The sequence below is a fragment of the Agelaius tricolor genome, unplaced genomic scaffold, assembly GCF_023055355.1.
Source record: "Agelaius tricolor isolate 1412-34295 unplaced genomic scaffold, bAgeTri1.0.p SCAF_8, whole genome shotgun sequence".
Lineage (NCBI taxonomy): Eukaryota > Metazoa > Chordata > Aves > Passeriformes > Icteridae > Agelaius > Agelaius tricolor.
In genome coordinates, this window is record NW_027269268.1 from 9,396,185 (window position 1) to 9,418,768 (window position 22,584).

General features: G+C 41.0%; 1 protein-coding gene across 24 annotated transcripts in view; it reads left to right on the forward strand.

The window, feature by feature from the left end:
• ADGRL3 (adhesion G protein-coupled receptor L3) overlaps positions 1–22,584 on the forward strand; it is a 493,463-nt gene that overhangs the window by 310,479 nt on the left and 160,400 nt on the right. For 20 of the 24 annotated variants that reach the window (XR_011679905.1, XR_011679904.1, XM_071431603.1 and 17 more), the window contains 2 exons: positions 5,935–5,949; positions 7,715–8,515. Coding sequence is in view for 22 of the 24 variants with exons in the window: in XM_071431603.1 (XP_071287704.1) it covers positions 5,935–5,949; positions 7,715–8,515 (816 nt within the window). In the remaining 2 variants the exon portion in view is untranslated. The remainder of the gene's footprint in view (positions 1–5,934; positions 5,950–7,714; positions 8,516–22,584) is intronic. The other 4 variants (XM_071431601.1, XM_071431589.1, XM_071431594.1 and 1 more) reach the window with 1 other exon arrangement.

Genomic DNA, 22,584 nt, shown 5'->3' on the forward strand with positions numbered 1-22,584 from the left:
TGTTTGCAAAATCGTTGAGAACCAGCTCGCTGTTTGCTCCTCTTGCAGGGCCAGGCACACAGCATGGATCTGTTTAATCCCAAAAGTCAGAATTCCCTGAGTTTCATTTGCTTTCTGCTGGAGAGATTTTTGGTTCTCCCTTTACAAAATATATAAAGGCATAATTTTTTTTTGTGTGCTTTTGTAACTAAAATTAGGAAATGAGGTAATAACATTTAAGCTTATAGAAAAATTTGCCTCAAGGGGGACAGTGCCATGGAAAAGCAATTGTTACTACTTGGGTTTTGTGGGAGAGTCCATGTGAGAGCCTGAGCCTCTGATGCCTGTCATCCATTATGTGAATGTCTTAAGAAAATGATGGCTTTCTCCCAAAATAGCCTGAAGTTTGATCTAGAATACACAAGGCAATTTTGTAGGAAGCCATCACTTTTTTTCATCTCATAGAAACCTCTAGTGGACAAGACTTAATGTATATTAGTGGTTTCCTGGGTCCTGATGACTTTAAGTTACACTGACAGGTGTTTTAACATTAATAATCCTTAGTTTTATTTTAGTGAACATCTATTAAACTTAGTTATTATGTATTAAAAAGCAGACTGAAAGCACTGACATTTTAAGGAAGCCCAAATTAATGGTTTGAAAGGTTTCACAAATTTATCAGATAAATGGAAATCTAAGGAGGAAAAAAAAATCCACTTATGAGAAATGACAGCTTTGATTTCTGCAGATCTATAGATACCATATTTAAGGATCTAATTTAGGTTGTGGTTCATGAAAGCATAGATTATTGACATTTCCAATCTCTGTGCTTCACAGCAGAATTAATTAGAAGGTGATAATTTCAGGAATGTGTTACATGAAGCCATTGTAGCTCAAAGTACTCGTAGAGCACATTGTTTACTGGTGCTTGCATATTACATGAAAAATGTAATCTGGAAGTTAAGCAAGTGAGATTATTCCTCTCTTTTATTAAATAAAGGATTAACTCTTCATCTGCTGTAAAATGCAGGCACATCTCCTGGGCAATAAATCCATTATTTTTCCCCCAGCTTTTACAGGAGGGAGTCTAATGTGCACACATAGTTACATACAGCCAAGAAGAAGGAAGTACTCTGTTTGCTGAGACCTTAAAATAATGTTAGAAACTAAGTTTCTCCCACCACTGTAATAGTTTAAACCTAAGGAAACTTTAAAGCTTAGGTTGTAGAATAATTTTTTGTCTGGTGGAGAGCTCCATTGGAGAGGCTTGAGGTTGAATGTTCTTTCATAAGAGAAATTGTCAGCCACAGGGAAAATAATTCATAGTGATATACTTGATAAGAATAATTTCTTCATTCCTCTGGCTGGAGAATGAAAGTCTGAGTGCTTTACATTCAAGTGTCAGGTTGCTCTTGGACTGAAAATTCCAGTAATGTTAATGGGGTCTGTTCTCCATTTAAATGTGTTCTAGAAAACCCGTCATGTTGAGGAAAAAAAGAAAAATCAAAGTAAAGGAAGACTTGGCGGCAAAAAATGGAAAAATAGCATTACTCGTATGTATTTGTAAAATAGTCTCAGAAAACCTAATTCTTCCATTCTTTGTGCTTGCTCCTGAGCCAAGACTCAAGGGGTTTTCCCCTGTTTGCAAGTTCAAACTTTTCACATTAAAAGCTCAGAAAATGAGTGTTTCACTGGGACTGACAGGACTGGAGTTTAGCTGTGACTTGGGGAGGGCTTGATGTGGAAGACAAAGGCCATTGTGTCTTGTCTAGAGAGGACAGTTGCATTGGAGGGAGTGAACCCAAAGACCATAGTTTGAATTCCTTTGCCTAGAGGCAAAATATCATCTGACTTTGTGCTGGTGGGGCTTGCTGCAGTGGCTGTGGCTGTGTTCCCATTATCAAGGCGCTTGGGGTCTGGTGACCGCCTACCTGCACTGCAGTGGGACTCCAGGCTTTCCTAGAAGGAGTGGGTGGATGGGAGAAATGGTGCCATGTACTTTGTTTTGTGTCTGTGCTGCACAGAGTGAGCACTGAACTTGGCTGTGTGGTCTCTTTTGTCACTTTAATTATGTGTGGGGAGAAGAAAAAGAAGCAGAGATGGGTACTTCTGCAGCATGTTGAACTTCAGGTTGCCAGAGCATGTCATATAAATGCCAAGCTCGCTCTCTTAGCTTTTCTTCTGGAAAGCCATATATGGGGGTTGAGTGGGTTTGAAATGTAATTTTTTTTTTTAAAGTATTTTCATGTTTTAATGAGGCTTGGAGCAACCTGGCATAGCTGAATGTGTCCCTGCCTATTGCTGGGTGGTTGGAATTGGATGATCTTTAAAGTCCCTTCCAACCAAAACCATTTTGTGATTCTGTGATTTTCATTCCCTTGATTTAGGTATATTTATTTTAGGTCTGCTGCTGCCCTGAATTTTAAACGTTCTTAGTTTTTTGGGGTTTTTTTGGTTTGTAGGGTTTTTTTCCTTTTTTTTTTCTCCTGTGACTCCAGGACTCAACCATGCCTTCAAAAAAGAAGAACACTTTGACCTGTGACCAGGCTCTACATGGGCGTGCTTTGGGGTGCCTTGTTAGATTTGCAGCTTCCCAGACATATCCCTGTTCAACCTAGGACCCACAGATGGGGCTGTGTGTTAGGGAGAAACACATAAATTGCTTTTCAGCTTTACCACCCTATGCATGGGGTCAAGTTGGTTGTGGATGTGAGATGCAGCCATGTCTGGCATGAAACACACTCTATCATGACTGAGAAGCTGCAGCTTGTGCTTCTAAGTTCAGCCTCAAAAACACGGGTTTTTTAGTCCTTCTCTTTTGTCATTAACTATGTGTTTAGTGCTGAGTGTTTTAATTATTAGTCTGAGTATGTTAAATCAATCACATCTGTGAAGGACAGGGGCAGGGAGTGGATGTCACTTATGGCCACTATTAAACATCTTTTAGAAAAGAAAAATTAAACAACTAGCAAAGTACAGGGCACGCATTTTTGCACTGCCTTTGCAATTGCCTTTTCACATTCCCCTACTCACATATTTTTTTCCAGGAGTTTTATGCTGCTGTTGTGTGGGTTTGAAGCAGTGCCAGGGAGACAGCTCTCTGTATGTCTCTGCCACTGTGTGCTTGTGCCTTAAATAGTTGAGTGCAATTCAGTGTGGCGGTAAGAAAATGAGCAGTTAATGTTGTTCAAGTGTTAATTGTGCCAGAGTGTGTTTTCAGTGCCTCAACCCAGCACTAGTAAGAACAGTTAATTAATGCTTTTGTGTGATTTCTTTGAACGGGTGGCAGGAGTCTGCTTGGGGACAGGCTGTAGTGGCTCATGATTGTGTGTTGTCCCCAGTTTTCCTTCCATCTGAAAAATCATGAGAAAATCAGTGTATGTGGAAAGTCTTGTTTATAACTCTCCTCAGACACAGCAAGTGGTCCTTGATTTCCTTTTGGCCCCTGACACTGTTGAAGTCAATGGCACTGGCAACCACTGTAGGGAATCAAGGTGATGTTGTTCTCCACCCATGCAGTGACATCAGGAATGGAAGACCTCACTATAAGAATAAAAGTTGTGTATGCCTGGTTTTTTTTCTGTAGAACTGTGTAGGTAAGATAAACCCTGTGCTGTCATCAGTACTTAAATTCTGTAGACTGGTACAGGCATAACAGATGTAAAATTGTCTGTAACTGGGAAAAATTAAAAAAAAAATTATACCAGCACTTTATGAAGACAGTTTTGCAGTGGTATGTTCTGTAACTGAAGGGATAATCAGACTCTAATTAGATCCTTTCTTTTAATGTTGTTCAATGATCTAAATCCTCCAAGCTTCTCATGGAACCTATCTGAAGAATATGGCACCCCAATGTAAGCTGAATAATTATTGAAATTCAAAAGCATTAAGTCTTAAATTAGCAGAGGGAAAATAGGTGTTTGTGACACATACAATGGAAGCACCATTCAGAAGGTCACCAAAACCCATCCGTGTTTGGAATTATAAGAGAGCTGGATACAGCACTGAGTGTTAATAACACATATGAGCTATTCAGGATAAGGGTAATCAACGCTTCAGGTCACTCAGATCAGCTGGTCACAAATATATTATGTCCTCTAGAAGCTTCTCTCTCCCTGCTTTACAATATCATGCTGTTGTTTGAATGCATTACAAAAGCTTTTGCGCGTTTGGAAATGTAAATTACTGCCTTCTATACTGCCAGAGGTACTGTATACCATCAGCCAGGGGAATCAGTGTGAAGCCATATATCTGGGGATCTGTCACATTGCCTTCTTGCTTTTGCCAGGGACATTTAATGCTTTTCTGAATACCTTACTTAACTGAGACCAGCCACAGCCCAGGATGGGGAGAACAAGTGGTGTGTGGGTTTCTCTGACTGCTGTGTCTGGAGCCTTTTAATCTTGCTGGCTCCTTCCCTTGCAAAACCAGATTGCACTCAAATGCATTGTCTCTGCTCCCTAGAGCCCTGACAGCCACATGTTGGAAACATTTGCCTTTAACCTTAACCTGTTAGGAGGTAGAAAGGAGCCTGAATCAAAGCCCAGGTAAAAAAAGGCTGTTGGAGTTTGTAAACACTCGTTGTGGGAGCTACAGTTGGCTCTAGTTGTATGCGCCTCTGGACAGGGACGTGTAGATCCACATGTCTAGCCAGAGCATTTGCAGCCCTGCCCTGAAATTGTTCTTCCTCCAAGCCTGCAATTTCCCATCCAAATGAACGAGACTTTTGAATGCAAAGAGTTCTGCAAAGCCAGCAACAGAGGACACTTGCCAGATGTCTCGGCCTGGAAAGGGCTAGAGTGAGCTCTGGGCAACAAAACCAAAGCACACATGCACACCTTTGCATTCCTGTCTCACTTCTCCAAACAGAGATCTCAGCTGTCAAAGCCATCCTGGTTTGCTGGCAAGCTCTCAGTTCTCCCTCTGTTATTTCATGGGGCCTGTCTTCTCTTACACCTTCGGGGAAGAGGCCCCATGGAACCAGCAAACCGCAGGGCTGGCGTGTGGAGGCTGCTGGGTCCCCACCAAGCTGGAAGAAGTCAGGGCCTGTGCCACAACTGCAGGAGGCTTTTGGATGAGGACTCACAAACTTTGTTGCAGGAGGTTGTTAGCTGCAGAAACTAGTACCAAGTATTCAGGAATTAATAAGTGCACTTCATTTATTTATTTATTCCACCTGAAAGGGGCTTTGTCCAAAGGGACACAGTCTCTTCAGCAGCATTATGATGCAAGGTGAATAATTCACACTAAAATATCCAGCAAGTTCTGGGGTTGGGCTTTGAAAAATGTGCTTACATATTTTTGTCTCATTAACACTGTGAATCTTTGGGATCTTATTTATAAGTGCTACAATGTTTCCAGTGCTTTTTTCCAATTCTTACTGAAGTGTTTCTCCAAGACAAAGGACAGGACTCTACAAGCATCCATGGACATGCCTCATTTGATTCTCCTAAGTTTTTTTTTTTCCATGTTATAAGTTAATATTTTCCTATTTTAGGGAGGGATCTCTGTTTTACAGGATTTTGGCAAAACGTATGAAGATGTATATTATATAAAGTTTCTCCCTGGAATTTTTATTCTGTACATAAAGCTGTATCAGTCATATTTCACTTAATGGATATTTCATTTTGTTCTATGAAACTAGTCCAAGGTTGCTGCTGACAAGGTAGAGTCCAGGGGGCTCGTTACATCCCAAGTGTTGGGCTTTTTTTTTTCTTCTGCCAGATTTTTCTCAAGTTAAAATTTATCTGTATTTTGTTCAGCTTGTCTGCATATTATCCAGTGTATATATCAGAGGAAAGGTTTATATATATATATATAAATGTTCACATACCAAAGTAAATTAATAAATCTTCCTTTTCTTATGAAAGAGGTAAAGAAAAGTACCTGGCCAATACAGTACCATTAATCTATTCTCTTTTCTCCTTTCTCTCTTTACCTCTCTCTCTACAATAGAAGTGGAACAAAAAGGTAATTAAATACCTTTCAAATTATATATATATATTACTTATGTATAGGCTAAGTTATTTAACAGTTTAACGTTTTAGTTGAAATACTTTGTCATTAATTCTCACTACCTTTTTGTTAAAGTTTATTTAGTATCTCTGCTGCTCAACTTCACCAGATAACTCACGTTTGCTGAAAAGTTTTTAACCGGTGCCACCTTTTTTTTTTCTTCCATTAAATTTATATTCAAAGGCTTAGAGAACTCATTTTCCTGCCCCAAAGAATTTGGAAGGTGTGCATACATATGTATGTGCATAAGTATATCTAATTATGGCATAAAAGCCTCTTGGAAATGGCACCCCTTTTTCAGCAACTCTGCGTGGTTACTTAGACTCCAATGGATCTATATAATTTTATACTGGTTATTAAATCTGATTTTCCTCCTGTCTTGCTCTCCAGACAACATTACCAATTTCTGCATTTACAAAAAATAATCAATTATGCTCCGAGCAGGAAGTGTGAATGTGGGATCCCATCCTGCCAGCCCCGTGCTGCCGGAAGCGCGCGGTGGGATACTTCTTCATGCCTCCCTGCCGCCCATCCCATCGTCATGGTCACTGTGCGGAGATCAGCGTTCCAAATAACCAACCAGTATTCTCCCCCTGAAGGGTGTGCAGTGCCTCCGGGCCAGGAGGGTGCTGGTGGGGATGGCCAGGGCCAGATTTGCTCCGCAGCATCCCTCCTCTTGCCTCCCCATCCAGCCGGCTGGCCCCTGGCTGGTGGTGTTCCCGTGGGGCCCAGGTCAGCCGGGCAGTGGCTGAGCCTCTTCCCGGGTCTTGGGTGTGCCCTGGCCCCTAACAACCCCCCCCCTCCTGAAGTCTGAGCAGCAAAGCATCCCAGTTAGTCAAACTGCTCCTCTGTGCTCCTCTCATGTAACAATAGAAGGTATATGTTTTTAAGTTTGAATTACTACTATATTTAACAGGACATTTTTTAACTGATTAAAATCTAGACATTGGGTTCCTCTCCAGCAAACTTTATTCCTTTCCTTCCTTCTTTCCTTTCTTCCTTGTCTTTTCCTTTCAGCATCCATATGTCATTCGTTTTTAATTGTGTGGACTGCATGTTTCATGTGTCCTGTAGCAGCTTGGAAAGTCTCATTCCTAGTTATACTCCAGATGGGTGTTCCCCCCCCGCACTCCCTTTGCTTTAAATGCTCCTCTGAGTTGCTAAGGGATTCACCTCTGCTTTGCTATTGGTATCCTTTAAATATTTAATATCACTTGGGCTGTAAGGATGGGAATTTCTTTCTCTTATTTCCATTTCTAGGCCACTCTTCTGTGGGCTGTTCAAATAAATATGTGGATCAATTCCCTCGGAGTTTAGCCCTTCACCTAGTAGGTACAGATTCACTGCAGAATATAATTTGGAAACACAAACCCAGAAATCCTTTGGGGGCACATATTAATTTCAGAGTTTACAAAAGCGAGTGGTCCAAGTAAGTATACCTGTAAAAATAGATTTGGAAAGCAATAAGAAAACGAGCCACAGCCGATAAAAAAAGCAGGGGGGGCGAGGGGGAAAAACCCAGTTTGATGGAGCAGATTTTGTTCCAGAGATATGGTGGGCAGGAAGGATAGTCTCCAGCTCCAAGGCATTGCTCTTGGGTTTCCTCTCATCACGAGTGTCCTCTGCTCCAGGACTAGAAGCTGTTGAGATGCTTTGGCCAGCCACCCCTGAACTGTCATTAACTTTTGCTTTTCTTTCAAATTCTTTTCCCCTACGACAGTTTTTCTTTGCCCTGGACTGCTGAAGGGAGTTTACCAGAGCGAACACTTATTCGAGTCTGACCACCAGTCGGGCGCCTGGTGCAAGGACCCTCTGCAGGCCTCTGACAAGATCTACTACATGCCCTGGACGCCGTACCGGACGGACACGCTGACGGAATACTCCTCCAAGGACGACTTCATCGCCGGCAGGCCCACCACCACCTACAAGCTCCCGCACCGGGTGGACGGCACGGGGTTCGTGGTGTACGACGGGGCTTTGTTCTTCAACAAGGAGCGGACCAGGAACATCGTCAAGTTCGACCTGCGGACCAGGATAAAGAGCGGGGAGGCAATCATCGCCAACGCCAACTACCACGACACCTCTCCCTACCGCTGGGGAGGCAAGTCCGACATAGACCTGGCCGTGGACGAGAACGGGCTCTGGGTAATCTATGCAACAGAACAGAATAATGGCAAAATTGTCATTAGCCAGTTGAACCCTTACACGCTAAGGATCGAAGGGACGTGGGATACTGCCTATGACAAGAGGTCAGCTTCCAATGCCTTCATGATCTGTGGGATTTTATATGTGGTGAAGTCTGTGTACGAAGATGACGACAATGAAGCCACAGGGAATAAAATAGACTACATATATAACACTGACCAAAGCAAGGATAGCATGGTGGATGTGCCCTTTCCAAACTCCTACCAGTACATTGCTGCTGTGGATTATAATCCCCGGGACAACCTCCTCTATGTATGGAACAACTATCACGTTGTAAAATACTCATTGGATTTTGGCCCACTGGACAGCAGAGCAGGTAAGGGGTTTAATACCAAGCCAAAAATCTTTCTGTTTTTTTTTTTTTTAATATTTATTTTTGTGAAAAGCTGAAGTACACTCCTGTCTTACTGATCTGGCTGAGTTTCTGCATAAAAAGCCCCTCCACAGATGTATAATGGCTATTAAGACATTAATATTTGCAGATTTTTTTTTTTTTTTGGTCTTAGTTGAAATGAAATGAATGAAGGAGTATCTACACATAGTAGCCTGAAACAGTTTCCAAATGCCCATGCTTTTGTTCACAGGGGTAGCAGTCTTTTATTCGGAATCGAATTTCTTTCGTACATGATCAGATCATTTTCCCTTCTGTAGGAATTTTGACAAAACAAAGCATAGAAGATGTTGTTGTTGCAAACAGCTGGAGGAAAACTGCCTGCCAGTTTAAATTACTTTGTTTCATTAAGCTGGGGGAGTTTTGTCTTTTTAGAGAAGCTCAGACTAATTGAATTTGTGAGCATGCACCCACAAGTGTGGAGTCAGGAGGAGAATCAACAAAATCCTCTAAATTCTTGCTTTATTTTCTGTAAAGTTTCTTTTTTAAAGCATTTCAGGACTTATTGTGACTTACTATACTTTATCTTAGGGGATCATCGGGCCCCCAGAGGTTTCCCAGCTTCTCCACCTTTTTTCCCGTTAGAAATGTGCTGGTAGTTGCTTTAGGTATATTCCCTTATATATAAGGGAATTCCATCATCATTTTGCATTCATAAAGTTGCTACTTTACTAATAACAAACTTAGCCTGCACTGCGGTCAAGCTTGCATGATTTGCAAGAGTTTCCAAACAGGATTTGCTCAGTGGTTTTAAATGATTGTTACTGTACTGATGAAGTCATAGTATCAGGTATTTCTTGTGGTTGATTGTGTGCTTTGAAAGGCTGGAAAAGTAAGAAAAAATGCAGAATTAATATAATTTGGACAGTAAAGTATTCAACCAGTAATGTGGCTTTTTCTGAAACATTTCCTTTTGTAAGTAAGAAACTTGAAAGTGCATGAGGGTATTCAGAGCTTTAGATTGCAAAAGAGAAATGAAAAGATTTCTGTTGATGAGATTTTCTTTTCCTGTGTGCAGCTTCTTACCCATATAAAATGAAAGTGGATCAAGAGATGCTGAAAAAAATTGTGGGTATGAAAATCTGGGGAGGGCTGGAATAAAAGTAGTAAACTGGCAGTGAAATTGTGATTTTTTTATAAAAATGTAATGAAGGGGAGAAGAAAAACTTGAAGAAGCAGATGAACAAGAACTGAATGACTGTTAAGGAGTAGAGATATTTTCAATGACGTTGACCTCTGTAAGATCTCAGATGAGTGAAAAATAAAGTAATAATTCTCCTTCTCCTGACTTAATGACAGGCATGTACTTTCTGGGTGGTGGAGTGAAGAAGAGCAATTTGTGAGCTATTGGTTATTCCCAAGGAGTGGAAATCAATTGCATCCCTTCCATTTCACAGAGTTTCTCTCATTTTTGGTGAATTATTTCCAGGTATTATAACGGACTCTTTGCTGGTGCTTGTTCATGTGGTGACCATTGTCAGTAATAGCATCCTTAATAAAAAAAAAAAAAAAAAAAAAGCTTTAATCAGTGAAAAACCTAAAATAGGGAAAAAAAAAGGAAATTGTTCTCCCTTTTTTCACAGTGTAAGATGGTGAAATGGGAGAGTAAGTGAAAACCTTGCAGGGGGCTGAAAGTGTGTGAGGTCTTGGTTTATCTGTGAGAATTAGGTTTATCTTTGTGTAACTCTGGTTTGAAGCCACTCTCTCTGGTTTGGATGAGAATTTAGAATCCCCCAGTGCTCAGACAGGAAGGTGAAGCAGTTCTAAGCTTTGGATGGTGGGCATGAGAGAGTTAATCTGGTGTCAGGGAATCTGGTGAGCCTTCTCTGACATTCCCTGTGTGCAAATTTTGTACAAAGCTTTGTAATATGGATGAAAGGCTGAATTTTACCTGTGGTTTTCTTCTCTGAGAATTATCAGGATTTCCTTTTTGGCAAAACTGCATAAGGATCCCATTACCTCACTATTTTACAAGTTTAGAGGACTTTTGAGACGTCTGCTCTGACAGCAGCTGAATTTTTTGATGAGAAAACTCGAATGGGCCAAGACATTTCAAAGAGAAGAGAAAAAACTTCACCAAGGGAGTTTACTGCTCCATTACCCACATAGCCCGATCAGTGGGAACAAGTTTTGATGAATCAGTGAGATAGAAGCACTGATTTTGAGTTGGACAGGTGGGCAAATAGTTGCTTGAACATCAGGCTTTTTTTGCAGAGAGGAGCAAGGAGACCAGGTCTGCATGGTGCTTTCTCTGAAAGTTCAGTGCAACCCATTTTTGGGTTAGCACCAAATTCATGCTGCCTTGCTTTACATGTAACACTAAATATCTGGTTGGTATAAACCCAGCTCCTCCACCAAAGAGGAAGAACTGAAGCTGATACAACCCTGGGAAAGAAGTGAAGAACCAGGATATTTTTATTTGGGCTTTTTTAGATTTTTATTTTTAATGGAGTGGACTGTTGATATGTGTCTCTTCTCTTCAAAAATCATCAGTGTTTCTTTGTATTAGAGCCATGTTCAATGCAGGCATTTTCCATGGTGTTACAATTTGAGTAGCAAAATTTGTAAACAATATCAGCTTAATTAGAAAATAAAAGAAGGATTGTAAAATTGATGGGTTGAACATATGGGTTGTTAAAAAACAATTAAGGGTGAAGTTTTAGAAGAGCTCTTAAAACCAAAAATTGATCATAACAAGAAAAGTGAAATACTTAACTACTTAAATAGCCAGCAGCCTATTGGAAATCACTTGCATTTCATCATGCATTTCAGGAGTATGTGAAATAAAATACAGGTTTTGGGACTGCAGTTCACCTAGAATCAAGCATTTTCAGTCTTTTCCCAAACTGTTCTGAGAAATTGGGAGTTGACAGGAGTTGCTTCATTTATAGGAAAGGTGGAGCTCGCATCCTCTTGCTGTTCACAGTGTCTAAGCATTTTCTGTTATCTTTAATTAAAGATCTGTGCATGTAGGTTTGGAGCATACTTGAGACCTTCACTGTTGCAGTGCCTCTCTTACTTACTATTTTAAAAAATTTTTACTCCTTGGAAAGAGAGAATGTCAAATGGTGGAGTTTCTGTGCTCAACTTCTGCAGCAGTTGAAGTTACTGGAGAAAACAAAATATTTTGAAGTGCTAAAAGCAGAGTTTAGCTGATCTTGAAGCAATTCAAGGCTCTTGATGGAATTAAACCCAACTATTCCTTTTTCTCAGAAATGAGAAAAGCTGCATTTTAAGGTTTTACCCCGCTCCTTTTTGTTCCCCTTTTGTCTGGGGTTGTTTTCATTTATCCCAAAAGTGGTTTTGAAAGCAAACACTCCTCAGTGCCTGCAAGTCCCAAGAAACCTATCATTAATGTCTGCCCTCAAGAAGTGAACTTGAAGATACCAAAAGCCTTTGAAGTGTATTTTCTTTGAGCTGTTTGGCCTTAAAATGAGCTTCTTGGAGAATGCTTCTTCATAAATGCTCCTGAGGTTTTGGGTTATTTCTTTGTAGCTTCTATTGAGTTTGTGAATTTTAAGTGTTAGTAAGGATAACTCTGAATTTCTTCTCATTCTTCAAGAAGTTAAACCCAGAACAGTATTCAGGTTATTTTTTATGTGTCCTACTAGACATATGCAGAGAGGGAAACAGAAGGCTGTAGTGACAGGGTGATTTTTTTTTTTATTTTTCCAATGTCTAAAATTTTTCTAATGTTTCTAAAATTTTTTCTAATGTCAACCTAATCAATTGACATTCACCAGAGTTACCTGTTTTAATCATCACTCACTTATGATACATTCTGTGCAAATAAACTCAAGAAAATATCAACAAACCTTCCTCTCCAAGAGGGTGAAGTGCTCCCATCCTGCTTCCCAGTGCTGTATGTGTGCTGCAAGCACACATCTCCTGGTGCTGTGCCTCAGCACCTCCCTGAGCAGGCACAGCTCTTGTCTGGACACCAGCCAGGGGGTCCTGGGCATCACACAGACCACAAGTTCTGTCTTTTAAATTTATTAGGTGCCCAAGTGCTGGCAGCTCTTGCCAGGGCTTAGGATATGCTGCCTGAGCATTTGGGTGCTTAGGTGGGCACTGGAGCATTCCCCATAGTAAAGAAGTCCAAGGAAGAACTTGAACCAAGTTAAAGATCTCTTTGTGCATATTTTGGCCTTGGATGTCCTGGTAGCCATTCCTAGTGACCTGGGGGACACAGACCGTCTATTTTTGAGAAGATATTTTAAATTATCTCCAGGAGACCCAAGCATTACCATATGGGCTGTTCCATGGACGTATGAAGTTAATAAACAAATATGCCCAGTACATAAGGAAGATAGTGATATGATCTGTAGGACTTTGAATAAAGCCTAAATGTGCTTAAGTGTCTTCTGCACATTTCATATTAACACTGTGGACTTCCATTCTGATAATCAAATGTGATACAGAAATTACATGGATTTCTCTGATATTTTAAGAATCCCAGAGGGTGTATGTCAAACTTTTATCTTCCGCATTTTGTCGAGTATTGTGGGATGCTCTTTTGACGTGTGATTGCAAGTATTTTATTCAGTCAGAATGTTTGGGTTGTTTTGTGCTTTTTCTTCCTAAAGCAGTTTCACAATGCAGATAAGGTGAACAGTCTGTCCTTATAATATGCTAATTAAGTGCATTTGTGTCTTGGGTAAAAGATGTGGCAGTATGGTGATGAGTAAGGACTTTAAACACATATGACACCTCGTTAAAATGTAATTTTCACATCATAAATCTGAGGCCTTTCCTTTGACAGCTGAGTAATGTGGGCAGTGGGCAGAGGAACTTGAACATTTCAAGGCTGCCATGTGCTCACACGTGGCTGGGAGCTGCTTCCTGCGCTGCTCGCCTCCGACACCCGACTTCCTTGCCCAGGAACGCCCCAAAAGGGCTGCAGGATCTCAAATCCCACTTGTGCACAGGATATGAACTGCTATGGCTTCAAGAACCCCTTGTGATAAGCCACATTTGCTATCTCTGAAGTTGAATCCAGGCTGCATTTTAAAAGGCCGGCTGAGCCCTTCTGATGAGCAGTTCTCCTGGTGGACAAAGGCCATTTTTTAGGAAGCTGCTGAGTTTTTAATTGCTGCTTCTTCTGTGTTTTTACTTTCCAGTTGCTCTCCTCCCATGTAGGAGCATCCCTGCCTCTCTCACTCCTGTTCCTGCTCATTGCTTACAGTGACAGCTGCTGGTTGCACAGTGTTGCTGGAGGCTTTCAGAGAGATAAGCTCTTGCTTTCAGGAGCTTCTGCTAAACGTGTAGTATGACTGCAGCCCTGACTTCCAACCACCAATATCTGCCCACATATTCATGTTCCATTTAGGCAATGAATATTTCAGTCCCTTTTTGCTGTCTCGGGCAGAAAGGGATGTCTGAGTTTGGAGGTGAAAAAAGCAGAACATCTTTTACAACAAAGCAGGCCTTTCAGCCTACATCTGTTGGGCAGACAGTACCTTAAGCTCAAAGGGACAGGAGGACAGTATTGCTTTCATACTCCATTTTGAGGCCTGGTCTATCTCCTAATTTTTATCCTGTTTTAAATTTGCCCTCTTTGTAAAGCAGTGTTTGAGTAGAAAATTATAAAAAAGCATCATACCACGCTAGACTTCTGAAATTAGGGGTTTCTGCTTTCTGTCTGGAAAGCTGGAATTCGAGCTCTTTTGTCTACCTTTTCACAAATAACCCTTAAAAAGTGCAGTATTCCTCAGCTTCAAAATTCTGCCTTTGCAGAGCCTGTCATAAATATTAATACTGTTTGGTTAGCACAGTGGGATGAACTTCGGTGTCTCTTCAGTACGAATAAGTATGTGGTTGCTCCTTTTTCCTAAATAAAACTACCATGGAAGAGCAGATAACTTTACCAGAATTGGAGCAGCCTTCCTCTTCCTCAGTTTACTGCTCCTGCTCTGAGGCACCTGTTTAGACCACCCTGAGAAAATGGAACAGCAGACCTAACCCATCCATGAGCTAAACTGGGGTACTGCAGTATCCTCATGGGAGGTCAGTTGTTGCCATTGCCTATATCCACGGGCTGGGATCCTGTTCCCATGGGAGTGCTTGGGGACTGGGCTGGTGGGCAGCCAGGATGGTTGAAGTAAGGGAGGAAGGGCAGGAAGAGACAAAATGATTAAGCTAAAACTTCACTTTCAAGCTTCAAAACAAAAGGAGGCCTGAGGCTTCGGCACTTCATAATCCTGTCAAACACCGTGAGGGGGAAAGGACCTTGCCAAGAACGTGTCTGAAAAGCTGAGACAGCTGTTTCTGGCAGCAAGCATGGGATGCAGATAGGGGGGTGATTGCTTAGGAAAAAAAGCATTAACTGCCAGCGAAGGATGGTGGCTTCTCCTCTTGTGCAGCGAGCTTCTAAACGTGAGGGAATCAGCCTCAGTAGTGATTAATTGTTTTTTCATTGAGTTCGAGACCACTGAGTCATGCTGACATCAACCATGGCTTATCAGTCCACTTAGCGCCAAACCCAGCTGTGAATGTGCCAGCACTTAGGGTTAGAGCAGTTTGCCAGCAGCAGGGAGCAAGAGGTGACACGTAGCAAATGTCCAAGGCTGCTTTTTGCAGGAGGAAGGGGCTGCATTGTGTACTAGAGACAGCCTTTGAGCGTTGAGTTTTTAAACATGATTTTAGTGATTAGTCCATCATTTATCCCTTGGCCAGCAGATTTAGCTGGCTTGTGTACAGTGATGGGGGTCTGCATGGGATTGGGGCTTTAGCCCAAGAAGAGGCTCCTGGATGTTCCATTTTTGAGCTGTTGCCTCTGCCAGGTCCCTTCCTCCCAGCCCAAACTGAGATTATAATTTGCCAGGCTTTTTCTCAAGGCATTGCCCTCTCCATGCAGGTTGTATTTGTGCACCTTGACACCCTGTGTGGGGAAAACACCTTTTGCTCCTTGCAGTTCTGGTGTGGCCTGGCTTGGGACATGGTTATCCTGGATTTGGTTTTTTGCTACTGCATTTTTGAAATGAGCAGCCTTTATTCCTGTTCCCCACTGAAAATACCTCCACCACGGTAGTTCACGGGTCTGGATTGCTCTCCTCCCTCGTCTGCCACTGATTGTGTTTGTTCTGGAAATGACTAGTGCAGTATTTTTAGCAACACTTATTAAGACTCCTCTCCTAAAGTCTAGTTCAGTGTTGCTAATTAACTTCTTCAATGCCACCAGCACTCTGCAGTGCTGCTATGCCAGGTTTTCTTTTTTTTTTTTTTTTTTTTTTTTTCTTTTCTTTTTTTTTTTTTTTTTAACTGAGAGAGCAGTTATGGATGCCCTGCCATATTCTGCTTTAGAGTCAAGGCAATTAGGGGAGGCACTGGATGTCCTTCTTTCTGCCTTCATACTCCGGTTAAAGAAGAGTAAGAAGCTCTTTAGGAGTCAGCTACGAAATTACTGAACCTTTAAGGGAGGTCTTTAAAGAACCTTCCCTTGACTTCAGGCAGTTGTGGTGCTGTCCTTGGCAGGTCCCCATCCTTCAGGTCCAGCAGCAAGTCAGCTTTCCAGAGGTATATTAGTGCTGATAAGAAGTACCCCAAGGCATGTATAAGGAATGGAAGGGTCAGAATTATCCTCATAAATCCAGTTGAACTCTCGTGGTAGGGTTGGATTGGATCGATTACTGATAGGAAGGGAATTTAGGTTGAAGGAGCAAAAAGAACCTTGGTAGCTAGTTTGAAGACCTCCACGTTCAGGGAGAAATGGGACCAGCCATGAAGGGCTGTGAAATGGCCCTGAAAGGGGAACACAAATTAAGGAAAGAAATAAGTAGTAAGCACTTTAAAGCACTCCTCCTCAAAATGCATTTTGTTATTAGTAACTACGCTAAAGCAAGAGAGTCGAATTGTGAAAAAATCAAGAATAGAAGTGTTGATTTCTTTCAGGGGAGTCCACTAGGTGTGCAAACGTAAAGGTTGATATAATGAAAAACTTTCTGGGACAAAATCCCAGAAGAGTTTCAGCACAGCTTTTATTCAGATAAATCCTCTGAAGCTGGTGGGTGTTTGGGCTAGAGGCTTCAGGAGTGAGTCTGCAGTGGATTGCTGTTTGCTCTGGAAGGAATTGCATTTTGCCAGTGAGAGGCCCTTTGACATCCTGATTTGTGTCTGAAGCATCCAAAAAGAATATATAAATTGTAAGCTGGAACAAATGGTGAATATCCATATGAATTTAAGTTGCAATATCTGCCTTACATTTTAATGTTGAAAAGGTTATTTTTTAAGGGTGTGCTCATGATTGGAGGGCAAAGGAGGCAATAAAGGCTTGGGTGAACGAGATGTGTCCAAGAAAACAATGTCATGATTGTTCACTGTAACGGGATTTCTTGACTGTAAATAGGATTTTTGCTTGATTAAAATGTGCTGAGAGGAAACAGGACTTAAGGGAAGTTTCACTGAAATACAGGATTCAGTTTGAAGAGACTGGCACTGAAGAGGCAAACCGGCTGTTTTATGTTATGTAGCCCCTCGGGTCTGTTTTCACAAAGTACCACCTGCTTGAGACTCAAAGGGGAGGGGGAAAAAAAACCCAAAGAAACATCAGAGCTAAAAAGTATAGAAGTTATACACTGGTCATGACAGAAGATGGGAAAATCAGCTGCCTTTATACCAGTTTGAGCTGGCTTACTGGGGTGCCATTCATGCTTCCCTCAAATAGCTGGAATAAATTAAGACAACCACTGGAGAGATGAGGCGTTAGGCAGCTCTGCAGTTCTTTTTCATCTGTTGATGTTTGGGACAGAGACAGGGAAAGGGCTGTCTAAGCTGCAGGCAGAGAGAAAAAGTAAAGGCAACATCAAGTATAGACATGCCAGCAGAGATGAAGTCCCTACCCCACTCCTAAGATCTTTCCAACCTACCATGTGAAGAAAAGCTTTTTGAGCCCCCATGTACTGGCCTTCAGCTGCTCCTCTGTGTTAAATTATTCCCTCTATCCAAGGCGTGCTTGGAGGATGCTGTGGCTCACTAAGGTCGATCAGCCTGGATTCATGTGATGCTTTGCACTCTTGTACTGCCAAATTAAGCAAATGACTGGTGATGTTAATGTGAGCGTGAAGGCTCCAGGAGGAGGGAAACCTGTATGACGAAGAAAGAAAAGAAATTAGGGAAATTTTTTTTTTGTTTTTTTTTTTGTTTTTTTTTTTGAGGGATAATAAAATATATTTGCTTGATAGGAGCATATTGAGTACCTTGGTAGCCTTAACAGCAGTGAATATTTCTGGCCTTCTCCTCGTAAGTGCTTGCTTTTCTCACTGGACAGTAACTGCCAAGTATTTTCTTGATGCAATATTGAGTGTGTTACAAGTTATTCATGAGAAATATCCTTGGAATGACTGGAACAGATTTTCTTGATGAAAGCCTTGGGCTCTTCTCTGTGGCAAGTATCAGGCTGAGTGAAGGATGCCATCACCCAAAAAGTAAAGCCAAGGTGGAGAGTGCTCTGGCAAGTTTCTGGTTGATTTGTACAGTTCAAGGTGAACATTCATGCAACATTCTGTTGGGAGAGGTGCCTGTGGCTGGTGCCTTGCTTGTAAATGTAAGTTCTCTTTATGGGTAAATCAAGCCTCCTCCTGAGCTCAGTGGGGAGTAAATGAAGCTTTTGGGTAGCCTAAAACTGCATGGTAAGAACACAGTGTTGTGTAAGGCTGCTGTAATGTGTTTTTTTCATATAAATGAGTTCAAATTGACTCTGGTATGAGGAGTAGAACAGAGAATTAAATTAGATTAATAGATTTTTTAAGACCAGAAGGGACCATTAGCTCATTTAGTCTGACCTCTGTAATGCATTTGATTGGATTTCATCTGCTTCCTCTTCTGCTGAGCCTAATGACTTGACTTTAACTGAAGTGTACCTTCAGAAAGGCACCCAGACAATCAGTGCCTCACTTCACTTTTGTGCTTTTCTTGGTTGGACATTCTCTCCCTCAGTTAAGAGGCAAAATAACATTCGCATTATAAATGTTTTGATTGTGCCTATTTGCATTATCCATAAAAAGGTAAAAATGTGTTTCTTGGGTCATACTCTTTGGACCTTGCTCAGACAGTACTCTGGAGATTGCCTTCTATGGGAGCTGATGGTAGGTCTGATTCTTTATTTTGTTTTTTTAAAGATTTTAGAAACTTGTTACTGCAGTGGGAAATTCCTGAATAGACCAAAATAGCAAATAATTCACTAGCAATGAGAAAATAGCTTTCTGGGCACTAAAATCAAGAAAGCCTTTACTTTCAGATGTGTACTTTATGATGAGTGCCACTAAACGTGTGTGTAAACCCTGCTTTCTAAGTAAAAGAAATTACCAGTCTGCAGAGCTTGCATACTGCTCTCTTAAGGCCACTTCCATTTTTGTTTGAACCTGAGTGCTAGGGAGTGACATTTAAACCTTGGAGTTTGTCATCAAGTTCTAATTTTCTTCTTGATGAGAACATCTGTCCATGGGAAAGGGCAAAACCTTGTTACAGCAGTTTTTGTATAAAGTATTGAATGATTTAATTCCAAATGGGTGTTCTGATTGATGACTTGTCTTTTTCCCCCACTTTTGTTTCCCATACTCTTTTTAAAGGAGTGTTCTGGAAAAAAAAATAAATTATGTTGATCATACAAGGAAATGAACTGTAGACGATACAAGAAGTAATTGAGTAATTAATTAATTGTGTTAAGAGGCTTGTTAACACTAGTTTTATCATGGCAAAATATACTGGCAAATTCTGGTGGAAAGGGGTTGTAATTTTCTTAATATACAGACATAAATTTCCTGCACTCATCAGTGCCTTAATTCAAATTGAAATATGATTTTTCCTTCAAACACTGTGTTTTACAATACTTTGGATAAACTTCACCTTCAGGCATTTCTTTATGGTTAGTAACCACCTGAGAGAGGCTTTATCAAGGCTGTGGCTTTGTTAGATTGAGCAGTGTGAGGGTAGGCATGTATCAAGGGAGGCTAGGCAAGTCCTCTCTTCCCCTTCACAGCAGAATTTGTGACCAAAATGGTCCTGTGCATGTTTGGAAGTCATTGTTACAATGTTCTTGGCAGAGTAAACATCAACTGTAACCAAAGAAAAATTATTGGAACTAGCCAAAATTACTGCAAAATCTCGTTGGGGCTAGCTGGTATGAGGGCAGTGCCAGTGGGAGTTTTGGTCTGTGGGTTTCCAGACAACCTGATTTATAATTGAACATGGCAGGCATCACCTTGCTGAACCATGGCCCCTATGTGTTTCATTAAATCTCCTCCTTGTGATGTCTTCTAGGGCAGGGGGAAGTGATGTGAAGTTTCCTTCTACAGTTGGTTAACACTTAGCAGTGAGGAATGTCTTTTCTTTAGTGAGTAAAGCCACAGCTGTAAAAGCAGGTCCTCTCCAGATGAAGGTCTTGTTACAGTGGCCTGGCTGTCCTCTCCCTACTCCAATTTGAAAGCTGATTTTAATATGCCAAAGGAATAATCATAAAAAATATGGCATGCATCAGTGCATTTCTCTAATCCATCTTCCCTCAAAACCTTTGGACCCTTTACTGATAGGTAATATGAAAGGAAAGATGATATGAAGGGAAGAGGAGGGCTAAGGCAGCCTTTCTTTCCACTTGGAATCCACAGAAAACAAAATTAATATTTTTGCCTGAAATTAGAAGAAAAGAGAGGTAGTCAAGTTTTAGGAAATCTTTAACTTGCAAGGCACAGACTCTGGCCAGCCACTAAAAGTGGTACTTCCCATAGCTGGCATGACTGATTGGAGTGACATCTTTGAGGCATTTAGTAAAAGTTTTTGTTTGTTTAGAAACCTGTAACAAAGTCCTTTGGAATTTTCCTGACATGGTGTCGATGTTTTCTTGTCCCCTCAGTATTTTTATAAACTTCAGTTGTTGATAATAGTAATCTGTTTTACCTCTGCTGGGCTTGTCACTCTCCTACTGCAAGAGATTGATTATTGATATTTTCAATTATTATTTTTTCTTATTATTGCATATTTAACAATAAAACTAAGTAATGTTCTATTCCCAGCTGAGTCTCCAAAGACTGCAACTGTTTCTCATTATAAAGGGGGGGGAAGTAATTAAATTTTGATTATTTTTCCCTTTTGCCCAAATATCTTCACAGAGTGCAAATTAAATAAAACTATTTAACCATGACAAGCACTTCTGCTGATTAATCCCTGAGAAGTGAAGCTGGAAAGTGTATGCCACACACAGGCAGGCAGTCACACACGGATGCCTGGAAAAAAGAAACCCGGAGGAGTCTAAGACAAGCATGAGTTAATCAGCCCAACAGAGCCATGAATGGGAGTTTAAGCAATGGTGACGTCCCTACCAAAGCTGATATGAGCTCTTTGAAGCCTTTTTTTTCCTCTTTTTTTTTTTTTTTTCCCCTCTTCCTGATACTCTGAAGAATCTTTTTCCCTTCCGGCTTAATTGCTAGAGATTAATTGAAGTTCAAGAGCTCAGTATTTCTAGTAGCCTTTATACTGAAATTTAAGATGGGTAATTTAACTTTGAATTGATTTTTTTTTCTCTTCGATTTGAGCTTTTAGTATGTGCATATTTTTATCTTGGCTACATTTGGGTTTCCTGAATTACAGGCAAGCTTACCAAGAGATATTCATTAGACAAATGTGTTTATTAACAACATAAAATTTATTGTACTGAATGCCTGAAAACTGGATCCCATTATTAAAAAGAAAAATATTTTAGGCAATTCCAGAGCATCAAAGAAAAAGTTGGTCTTGTCTACGCAGATTTTTATATGCCTGGTTTCATTACTTATTAACAAAACACTGGTGCTTGTTGCATGGGCTTCCAGGTCAAGGTCAGCCCTGTTCCTCAATTTTAGCAGATTAAAAGCCCAACTTGAAGTCAGTGGCCATGTCCCCAGGAAGCAGCTCTTCCCCAGAAAAAACATTGCCTCACTTTTATGGGGAGGTTCTCAGGTATCTGGAGGGCCTGCTGGCTTGGTAAAAGTTATGCCTGCATCTCTGAGATGTTTATTTAGTTCTATTTGCTGTTCATCTTCTTGTATCTGAAATCAAACATTGAGTGCAGTCTTGGCTGGAGCTACTGCTGCAGGGAGCACTATTGACAGTAGTGCTGTGCACACTGTAGATGCATAGATGGATAGATACTTGTGTGTTGATGAGATGTATTTGAAAAAGTAGGATTTTCACGCTAAATACACATTTGTTCTCACGGAAGACAGGGACATAAAAGGGTTTTTTCCTCCTTGGATGAAGCTGTCCCGAGCAATTCACATAGATATCAACATTTGATAGGCTTCCCTGAGCCAAGACATCAAGATATTATGCAGACCTAATTAATTTGATTTTGCACATCACTCCAAATGCAATATAGGGAATTGATATATTTCTATCCCTTTATCTATTTTCTGTCGGATGGGATCCTCTTTTCTAGGCAAGACTACTTGGGCTTTGGCAGAGCAGTGAAGGTCCTTGGCTCTGTCAGACAGCATCAGCTGGTCAATACCAAGCTTAGCAGGAGAGGAAAAAGGCCTAGACCAGACCAAAGAAGGGCAGCAAGATTGTGAGGCAATTGAGAGGTTCCAGAATTAGGTGAAAATTCCTGTAGTTTTTAGTAAAGCAAAGACTCAGTTCTAACTGACAGGGTTAGAGTGGATTTGTTGGGCAGTAGTTTGCAACCTCTGATGTTTCCAAGTACAGACCTGGTTTTGAAGAGGAAAGAGCATCAGCCTGATGGAAATTCAGAGACAGATTTTTGCAGGCTGGAGAGGAGTTGGCCAGGTGACAATAGTTGGGGCATTGCTGCTCTCAACCTCCTCCTTCTCTTTTAAGGTTGAAGGTTTTTTATACCACCCTGGGGATTAGATGTAGAAAACTGTACATTTAAACATAGAACATTTTAGTATTGCCCAAGGGAAAAAAGAAAAAAAAAAAGCAGTTCTATGGAAATGAAAGGTTTGATGTCCCTTGAGTCAATATTGTGTGCAAATCAGAATCCTTTATAAATTTCAGTCTTTTCTTCC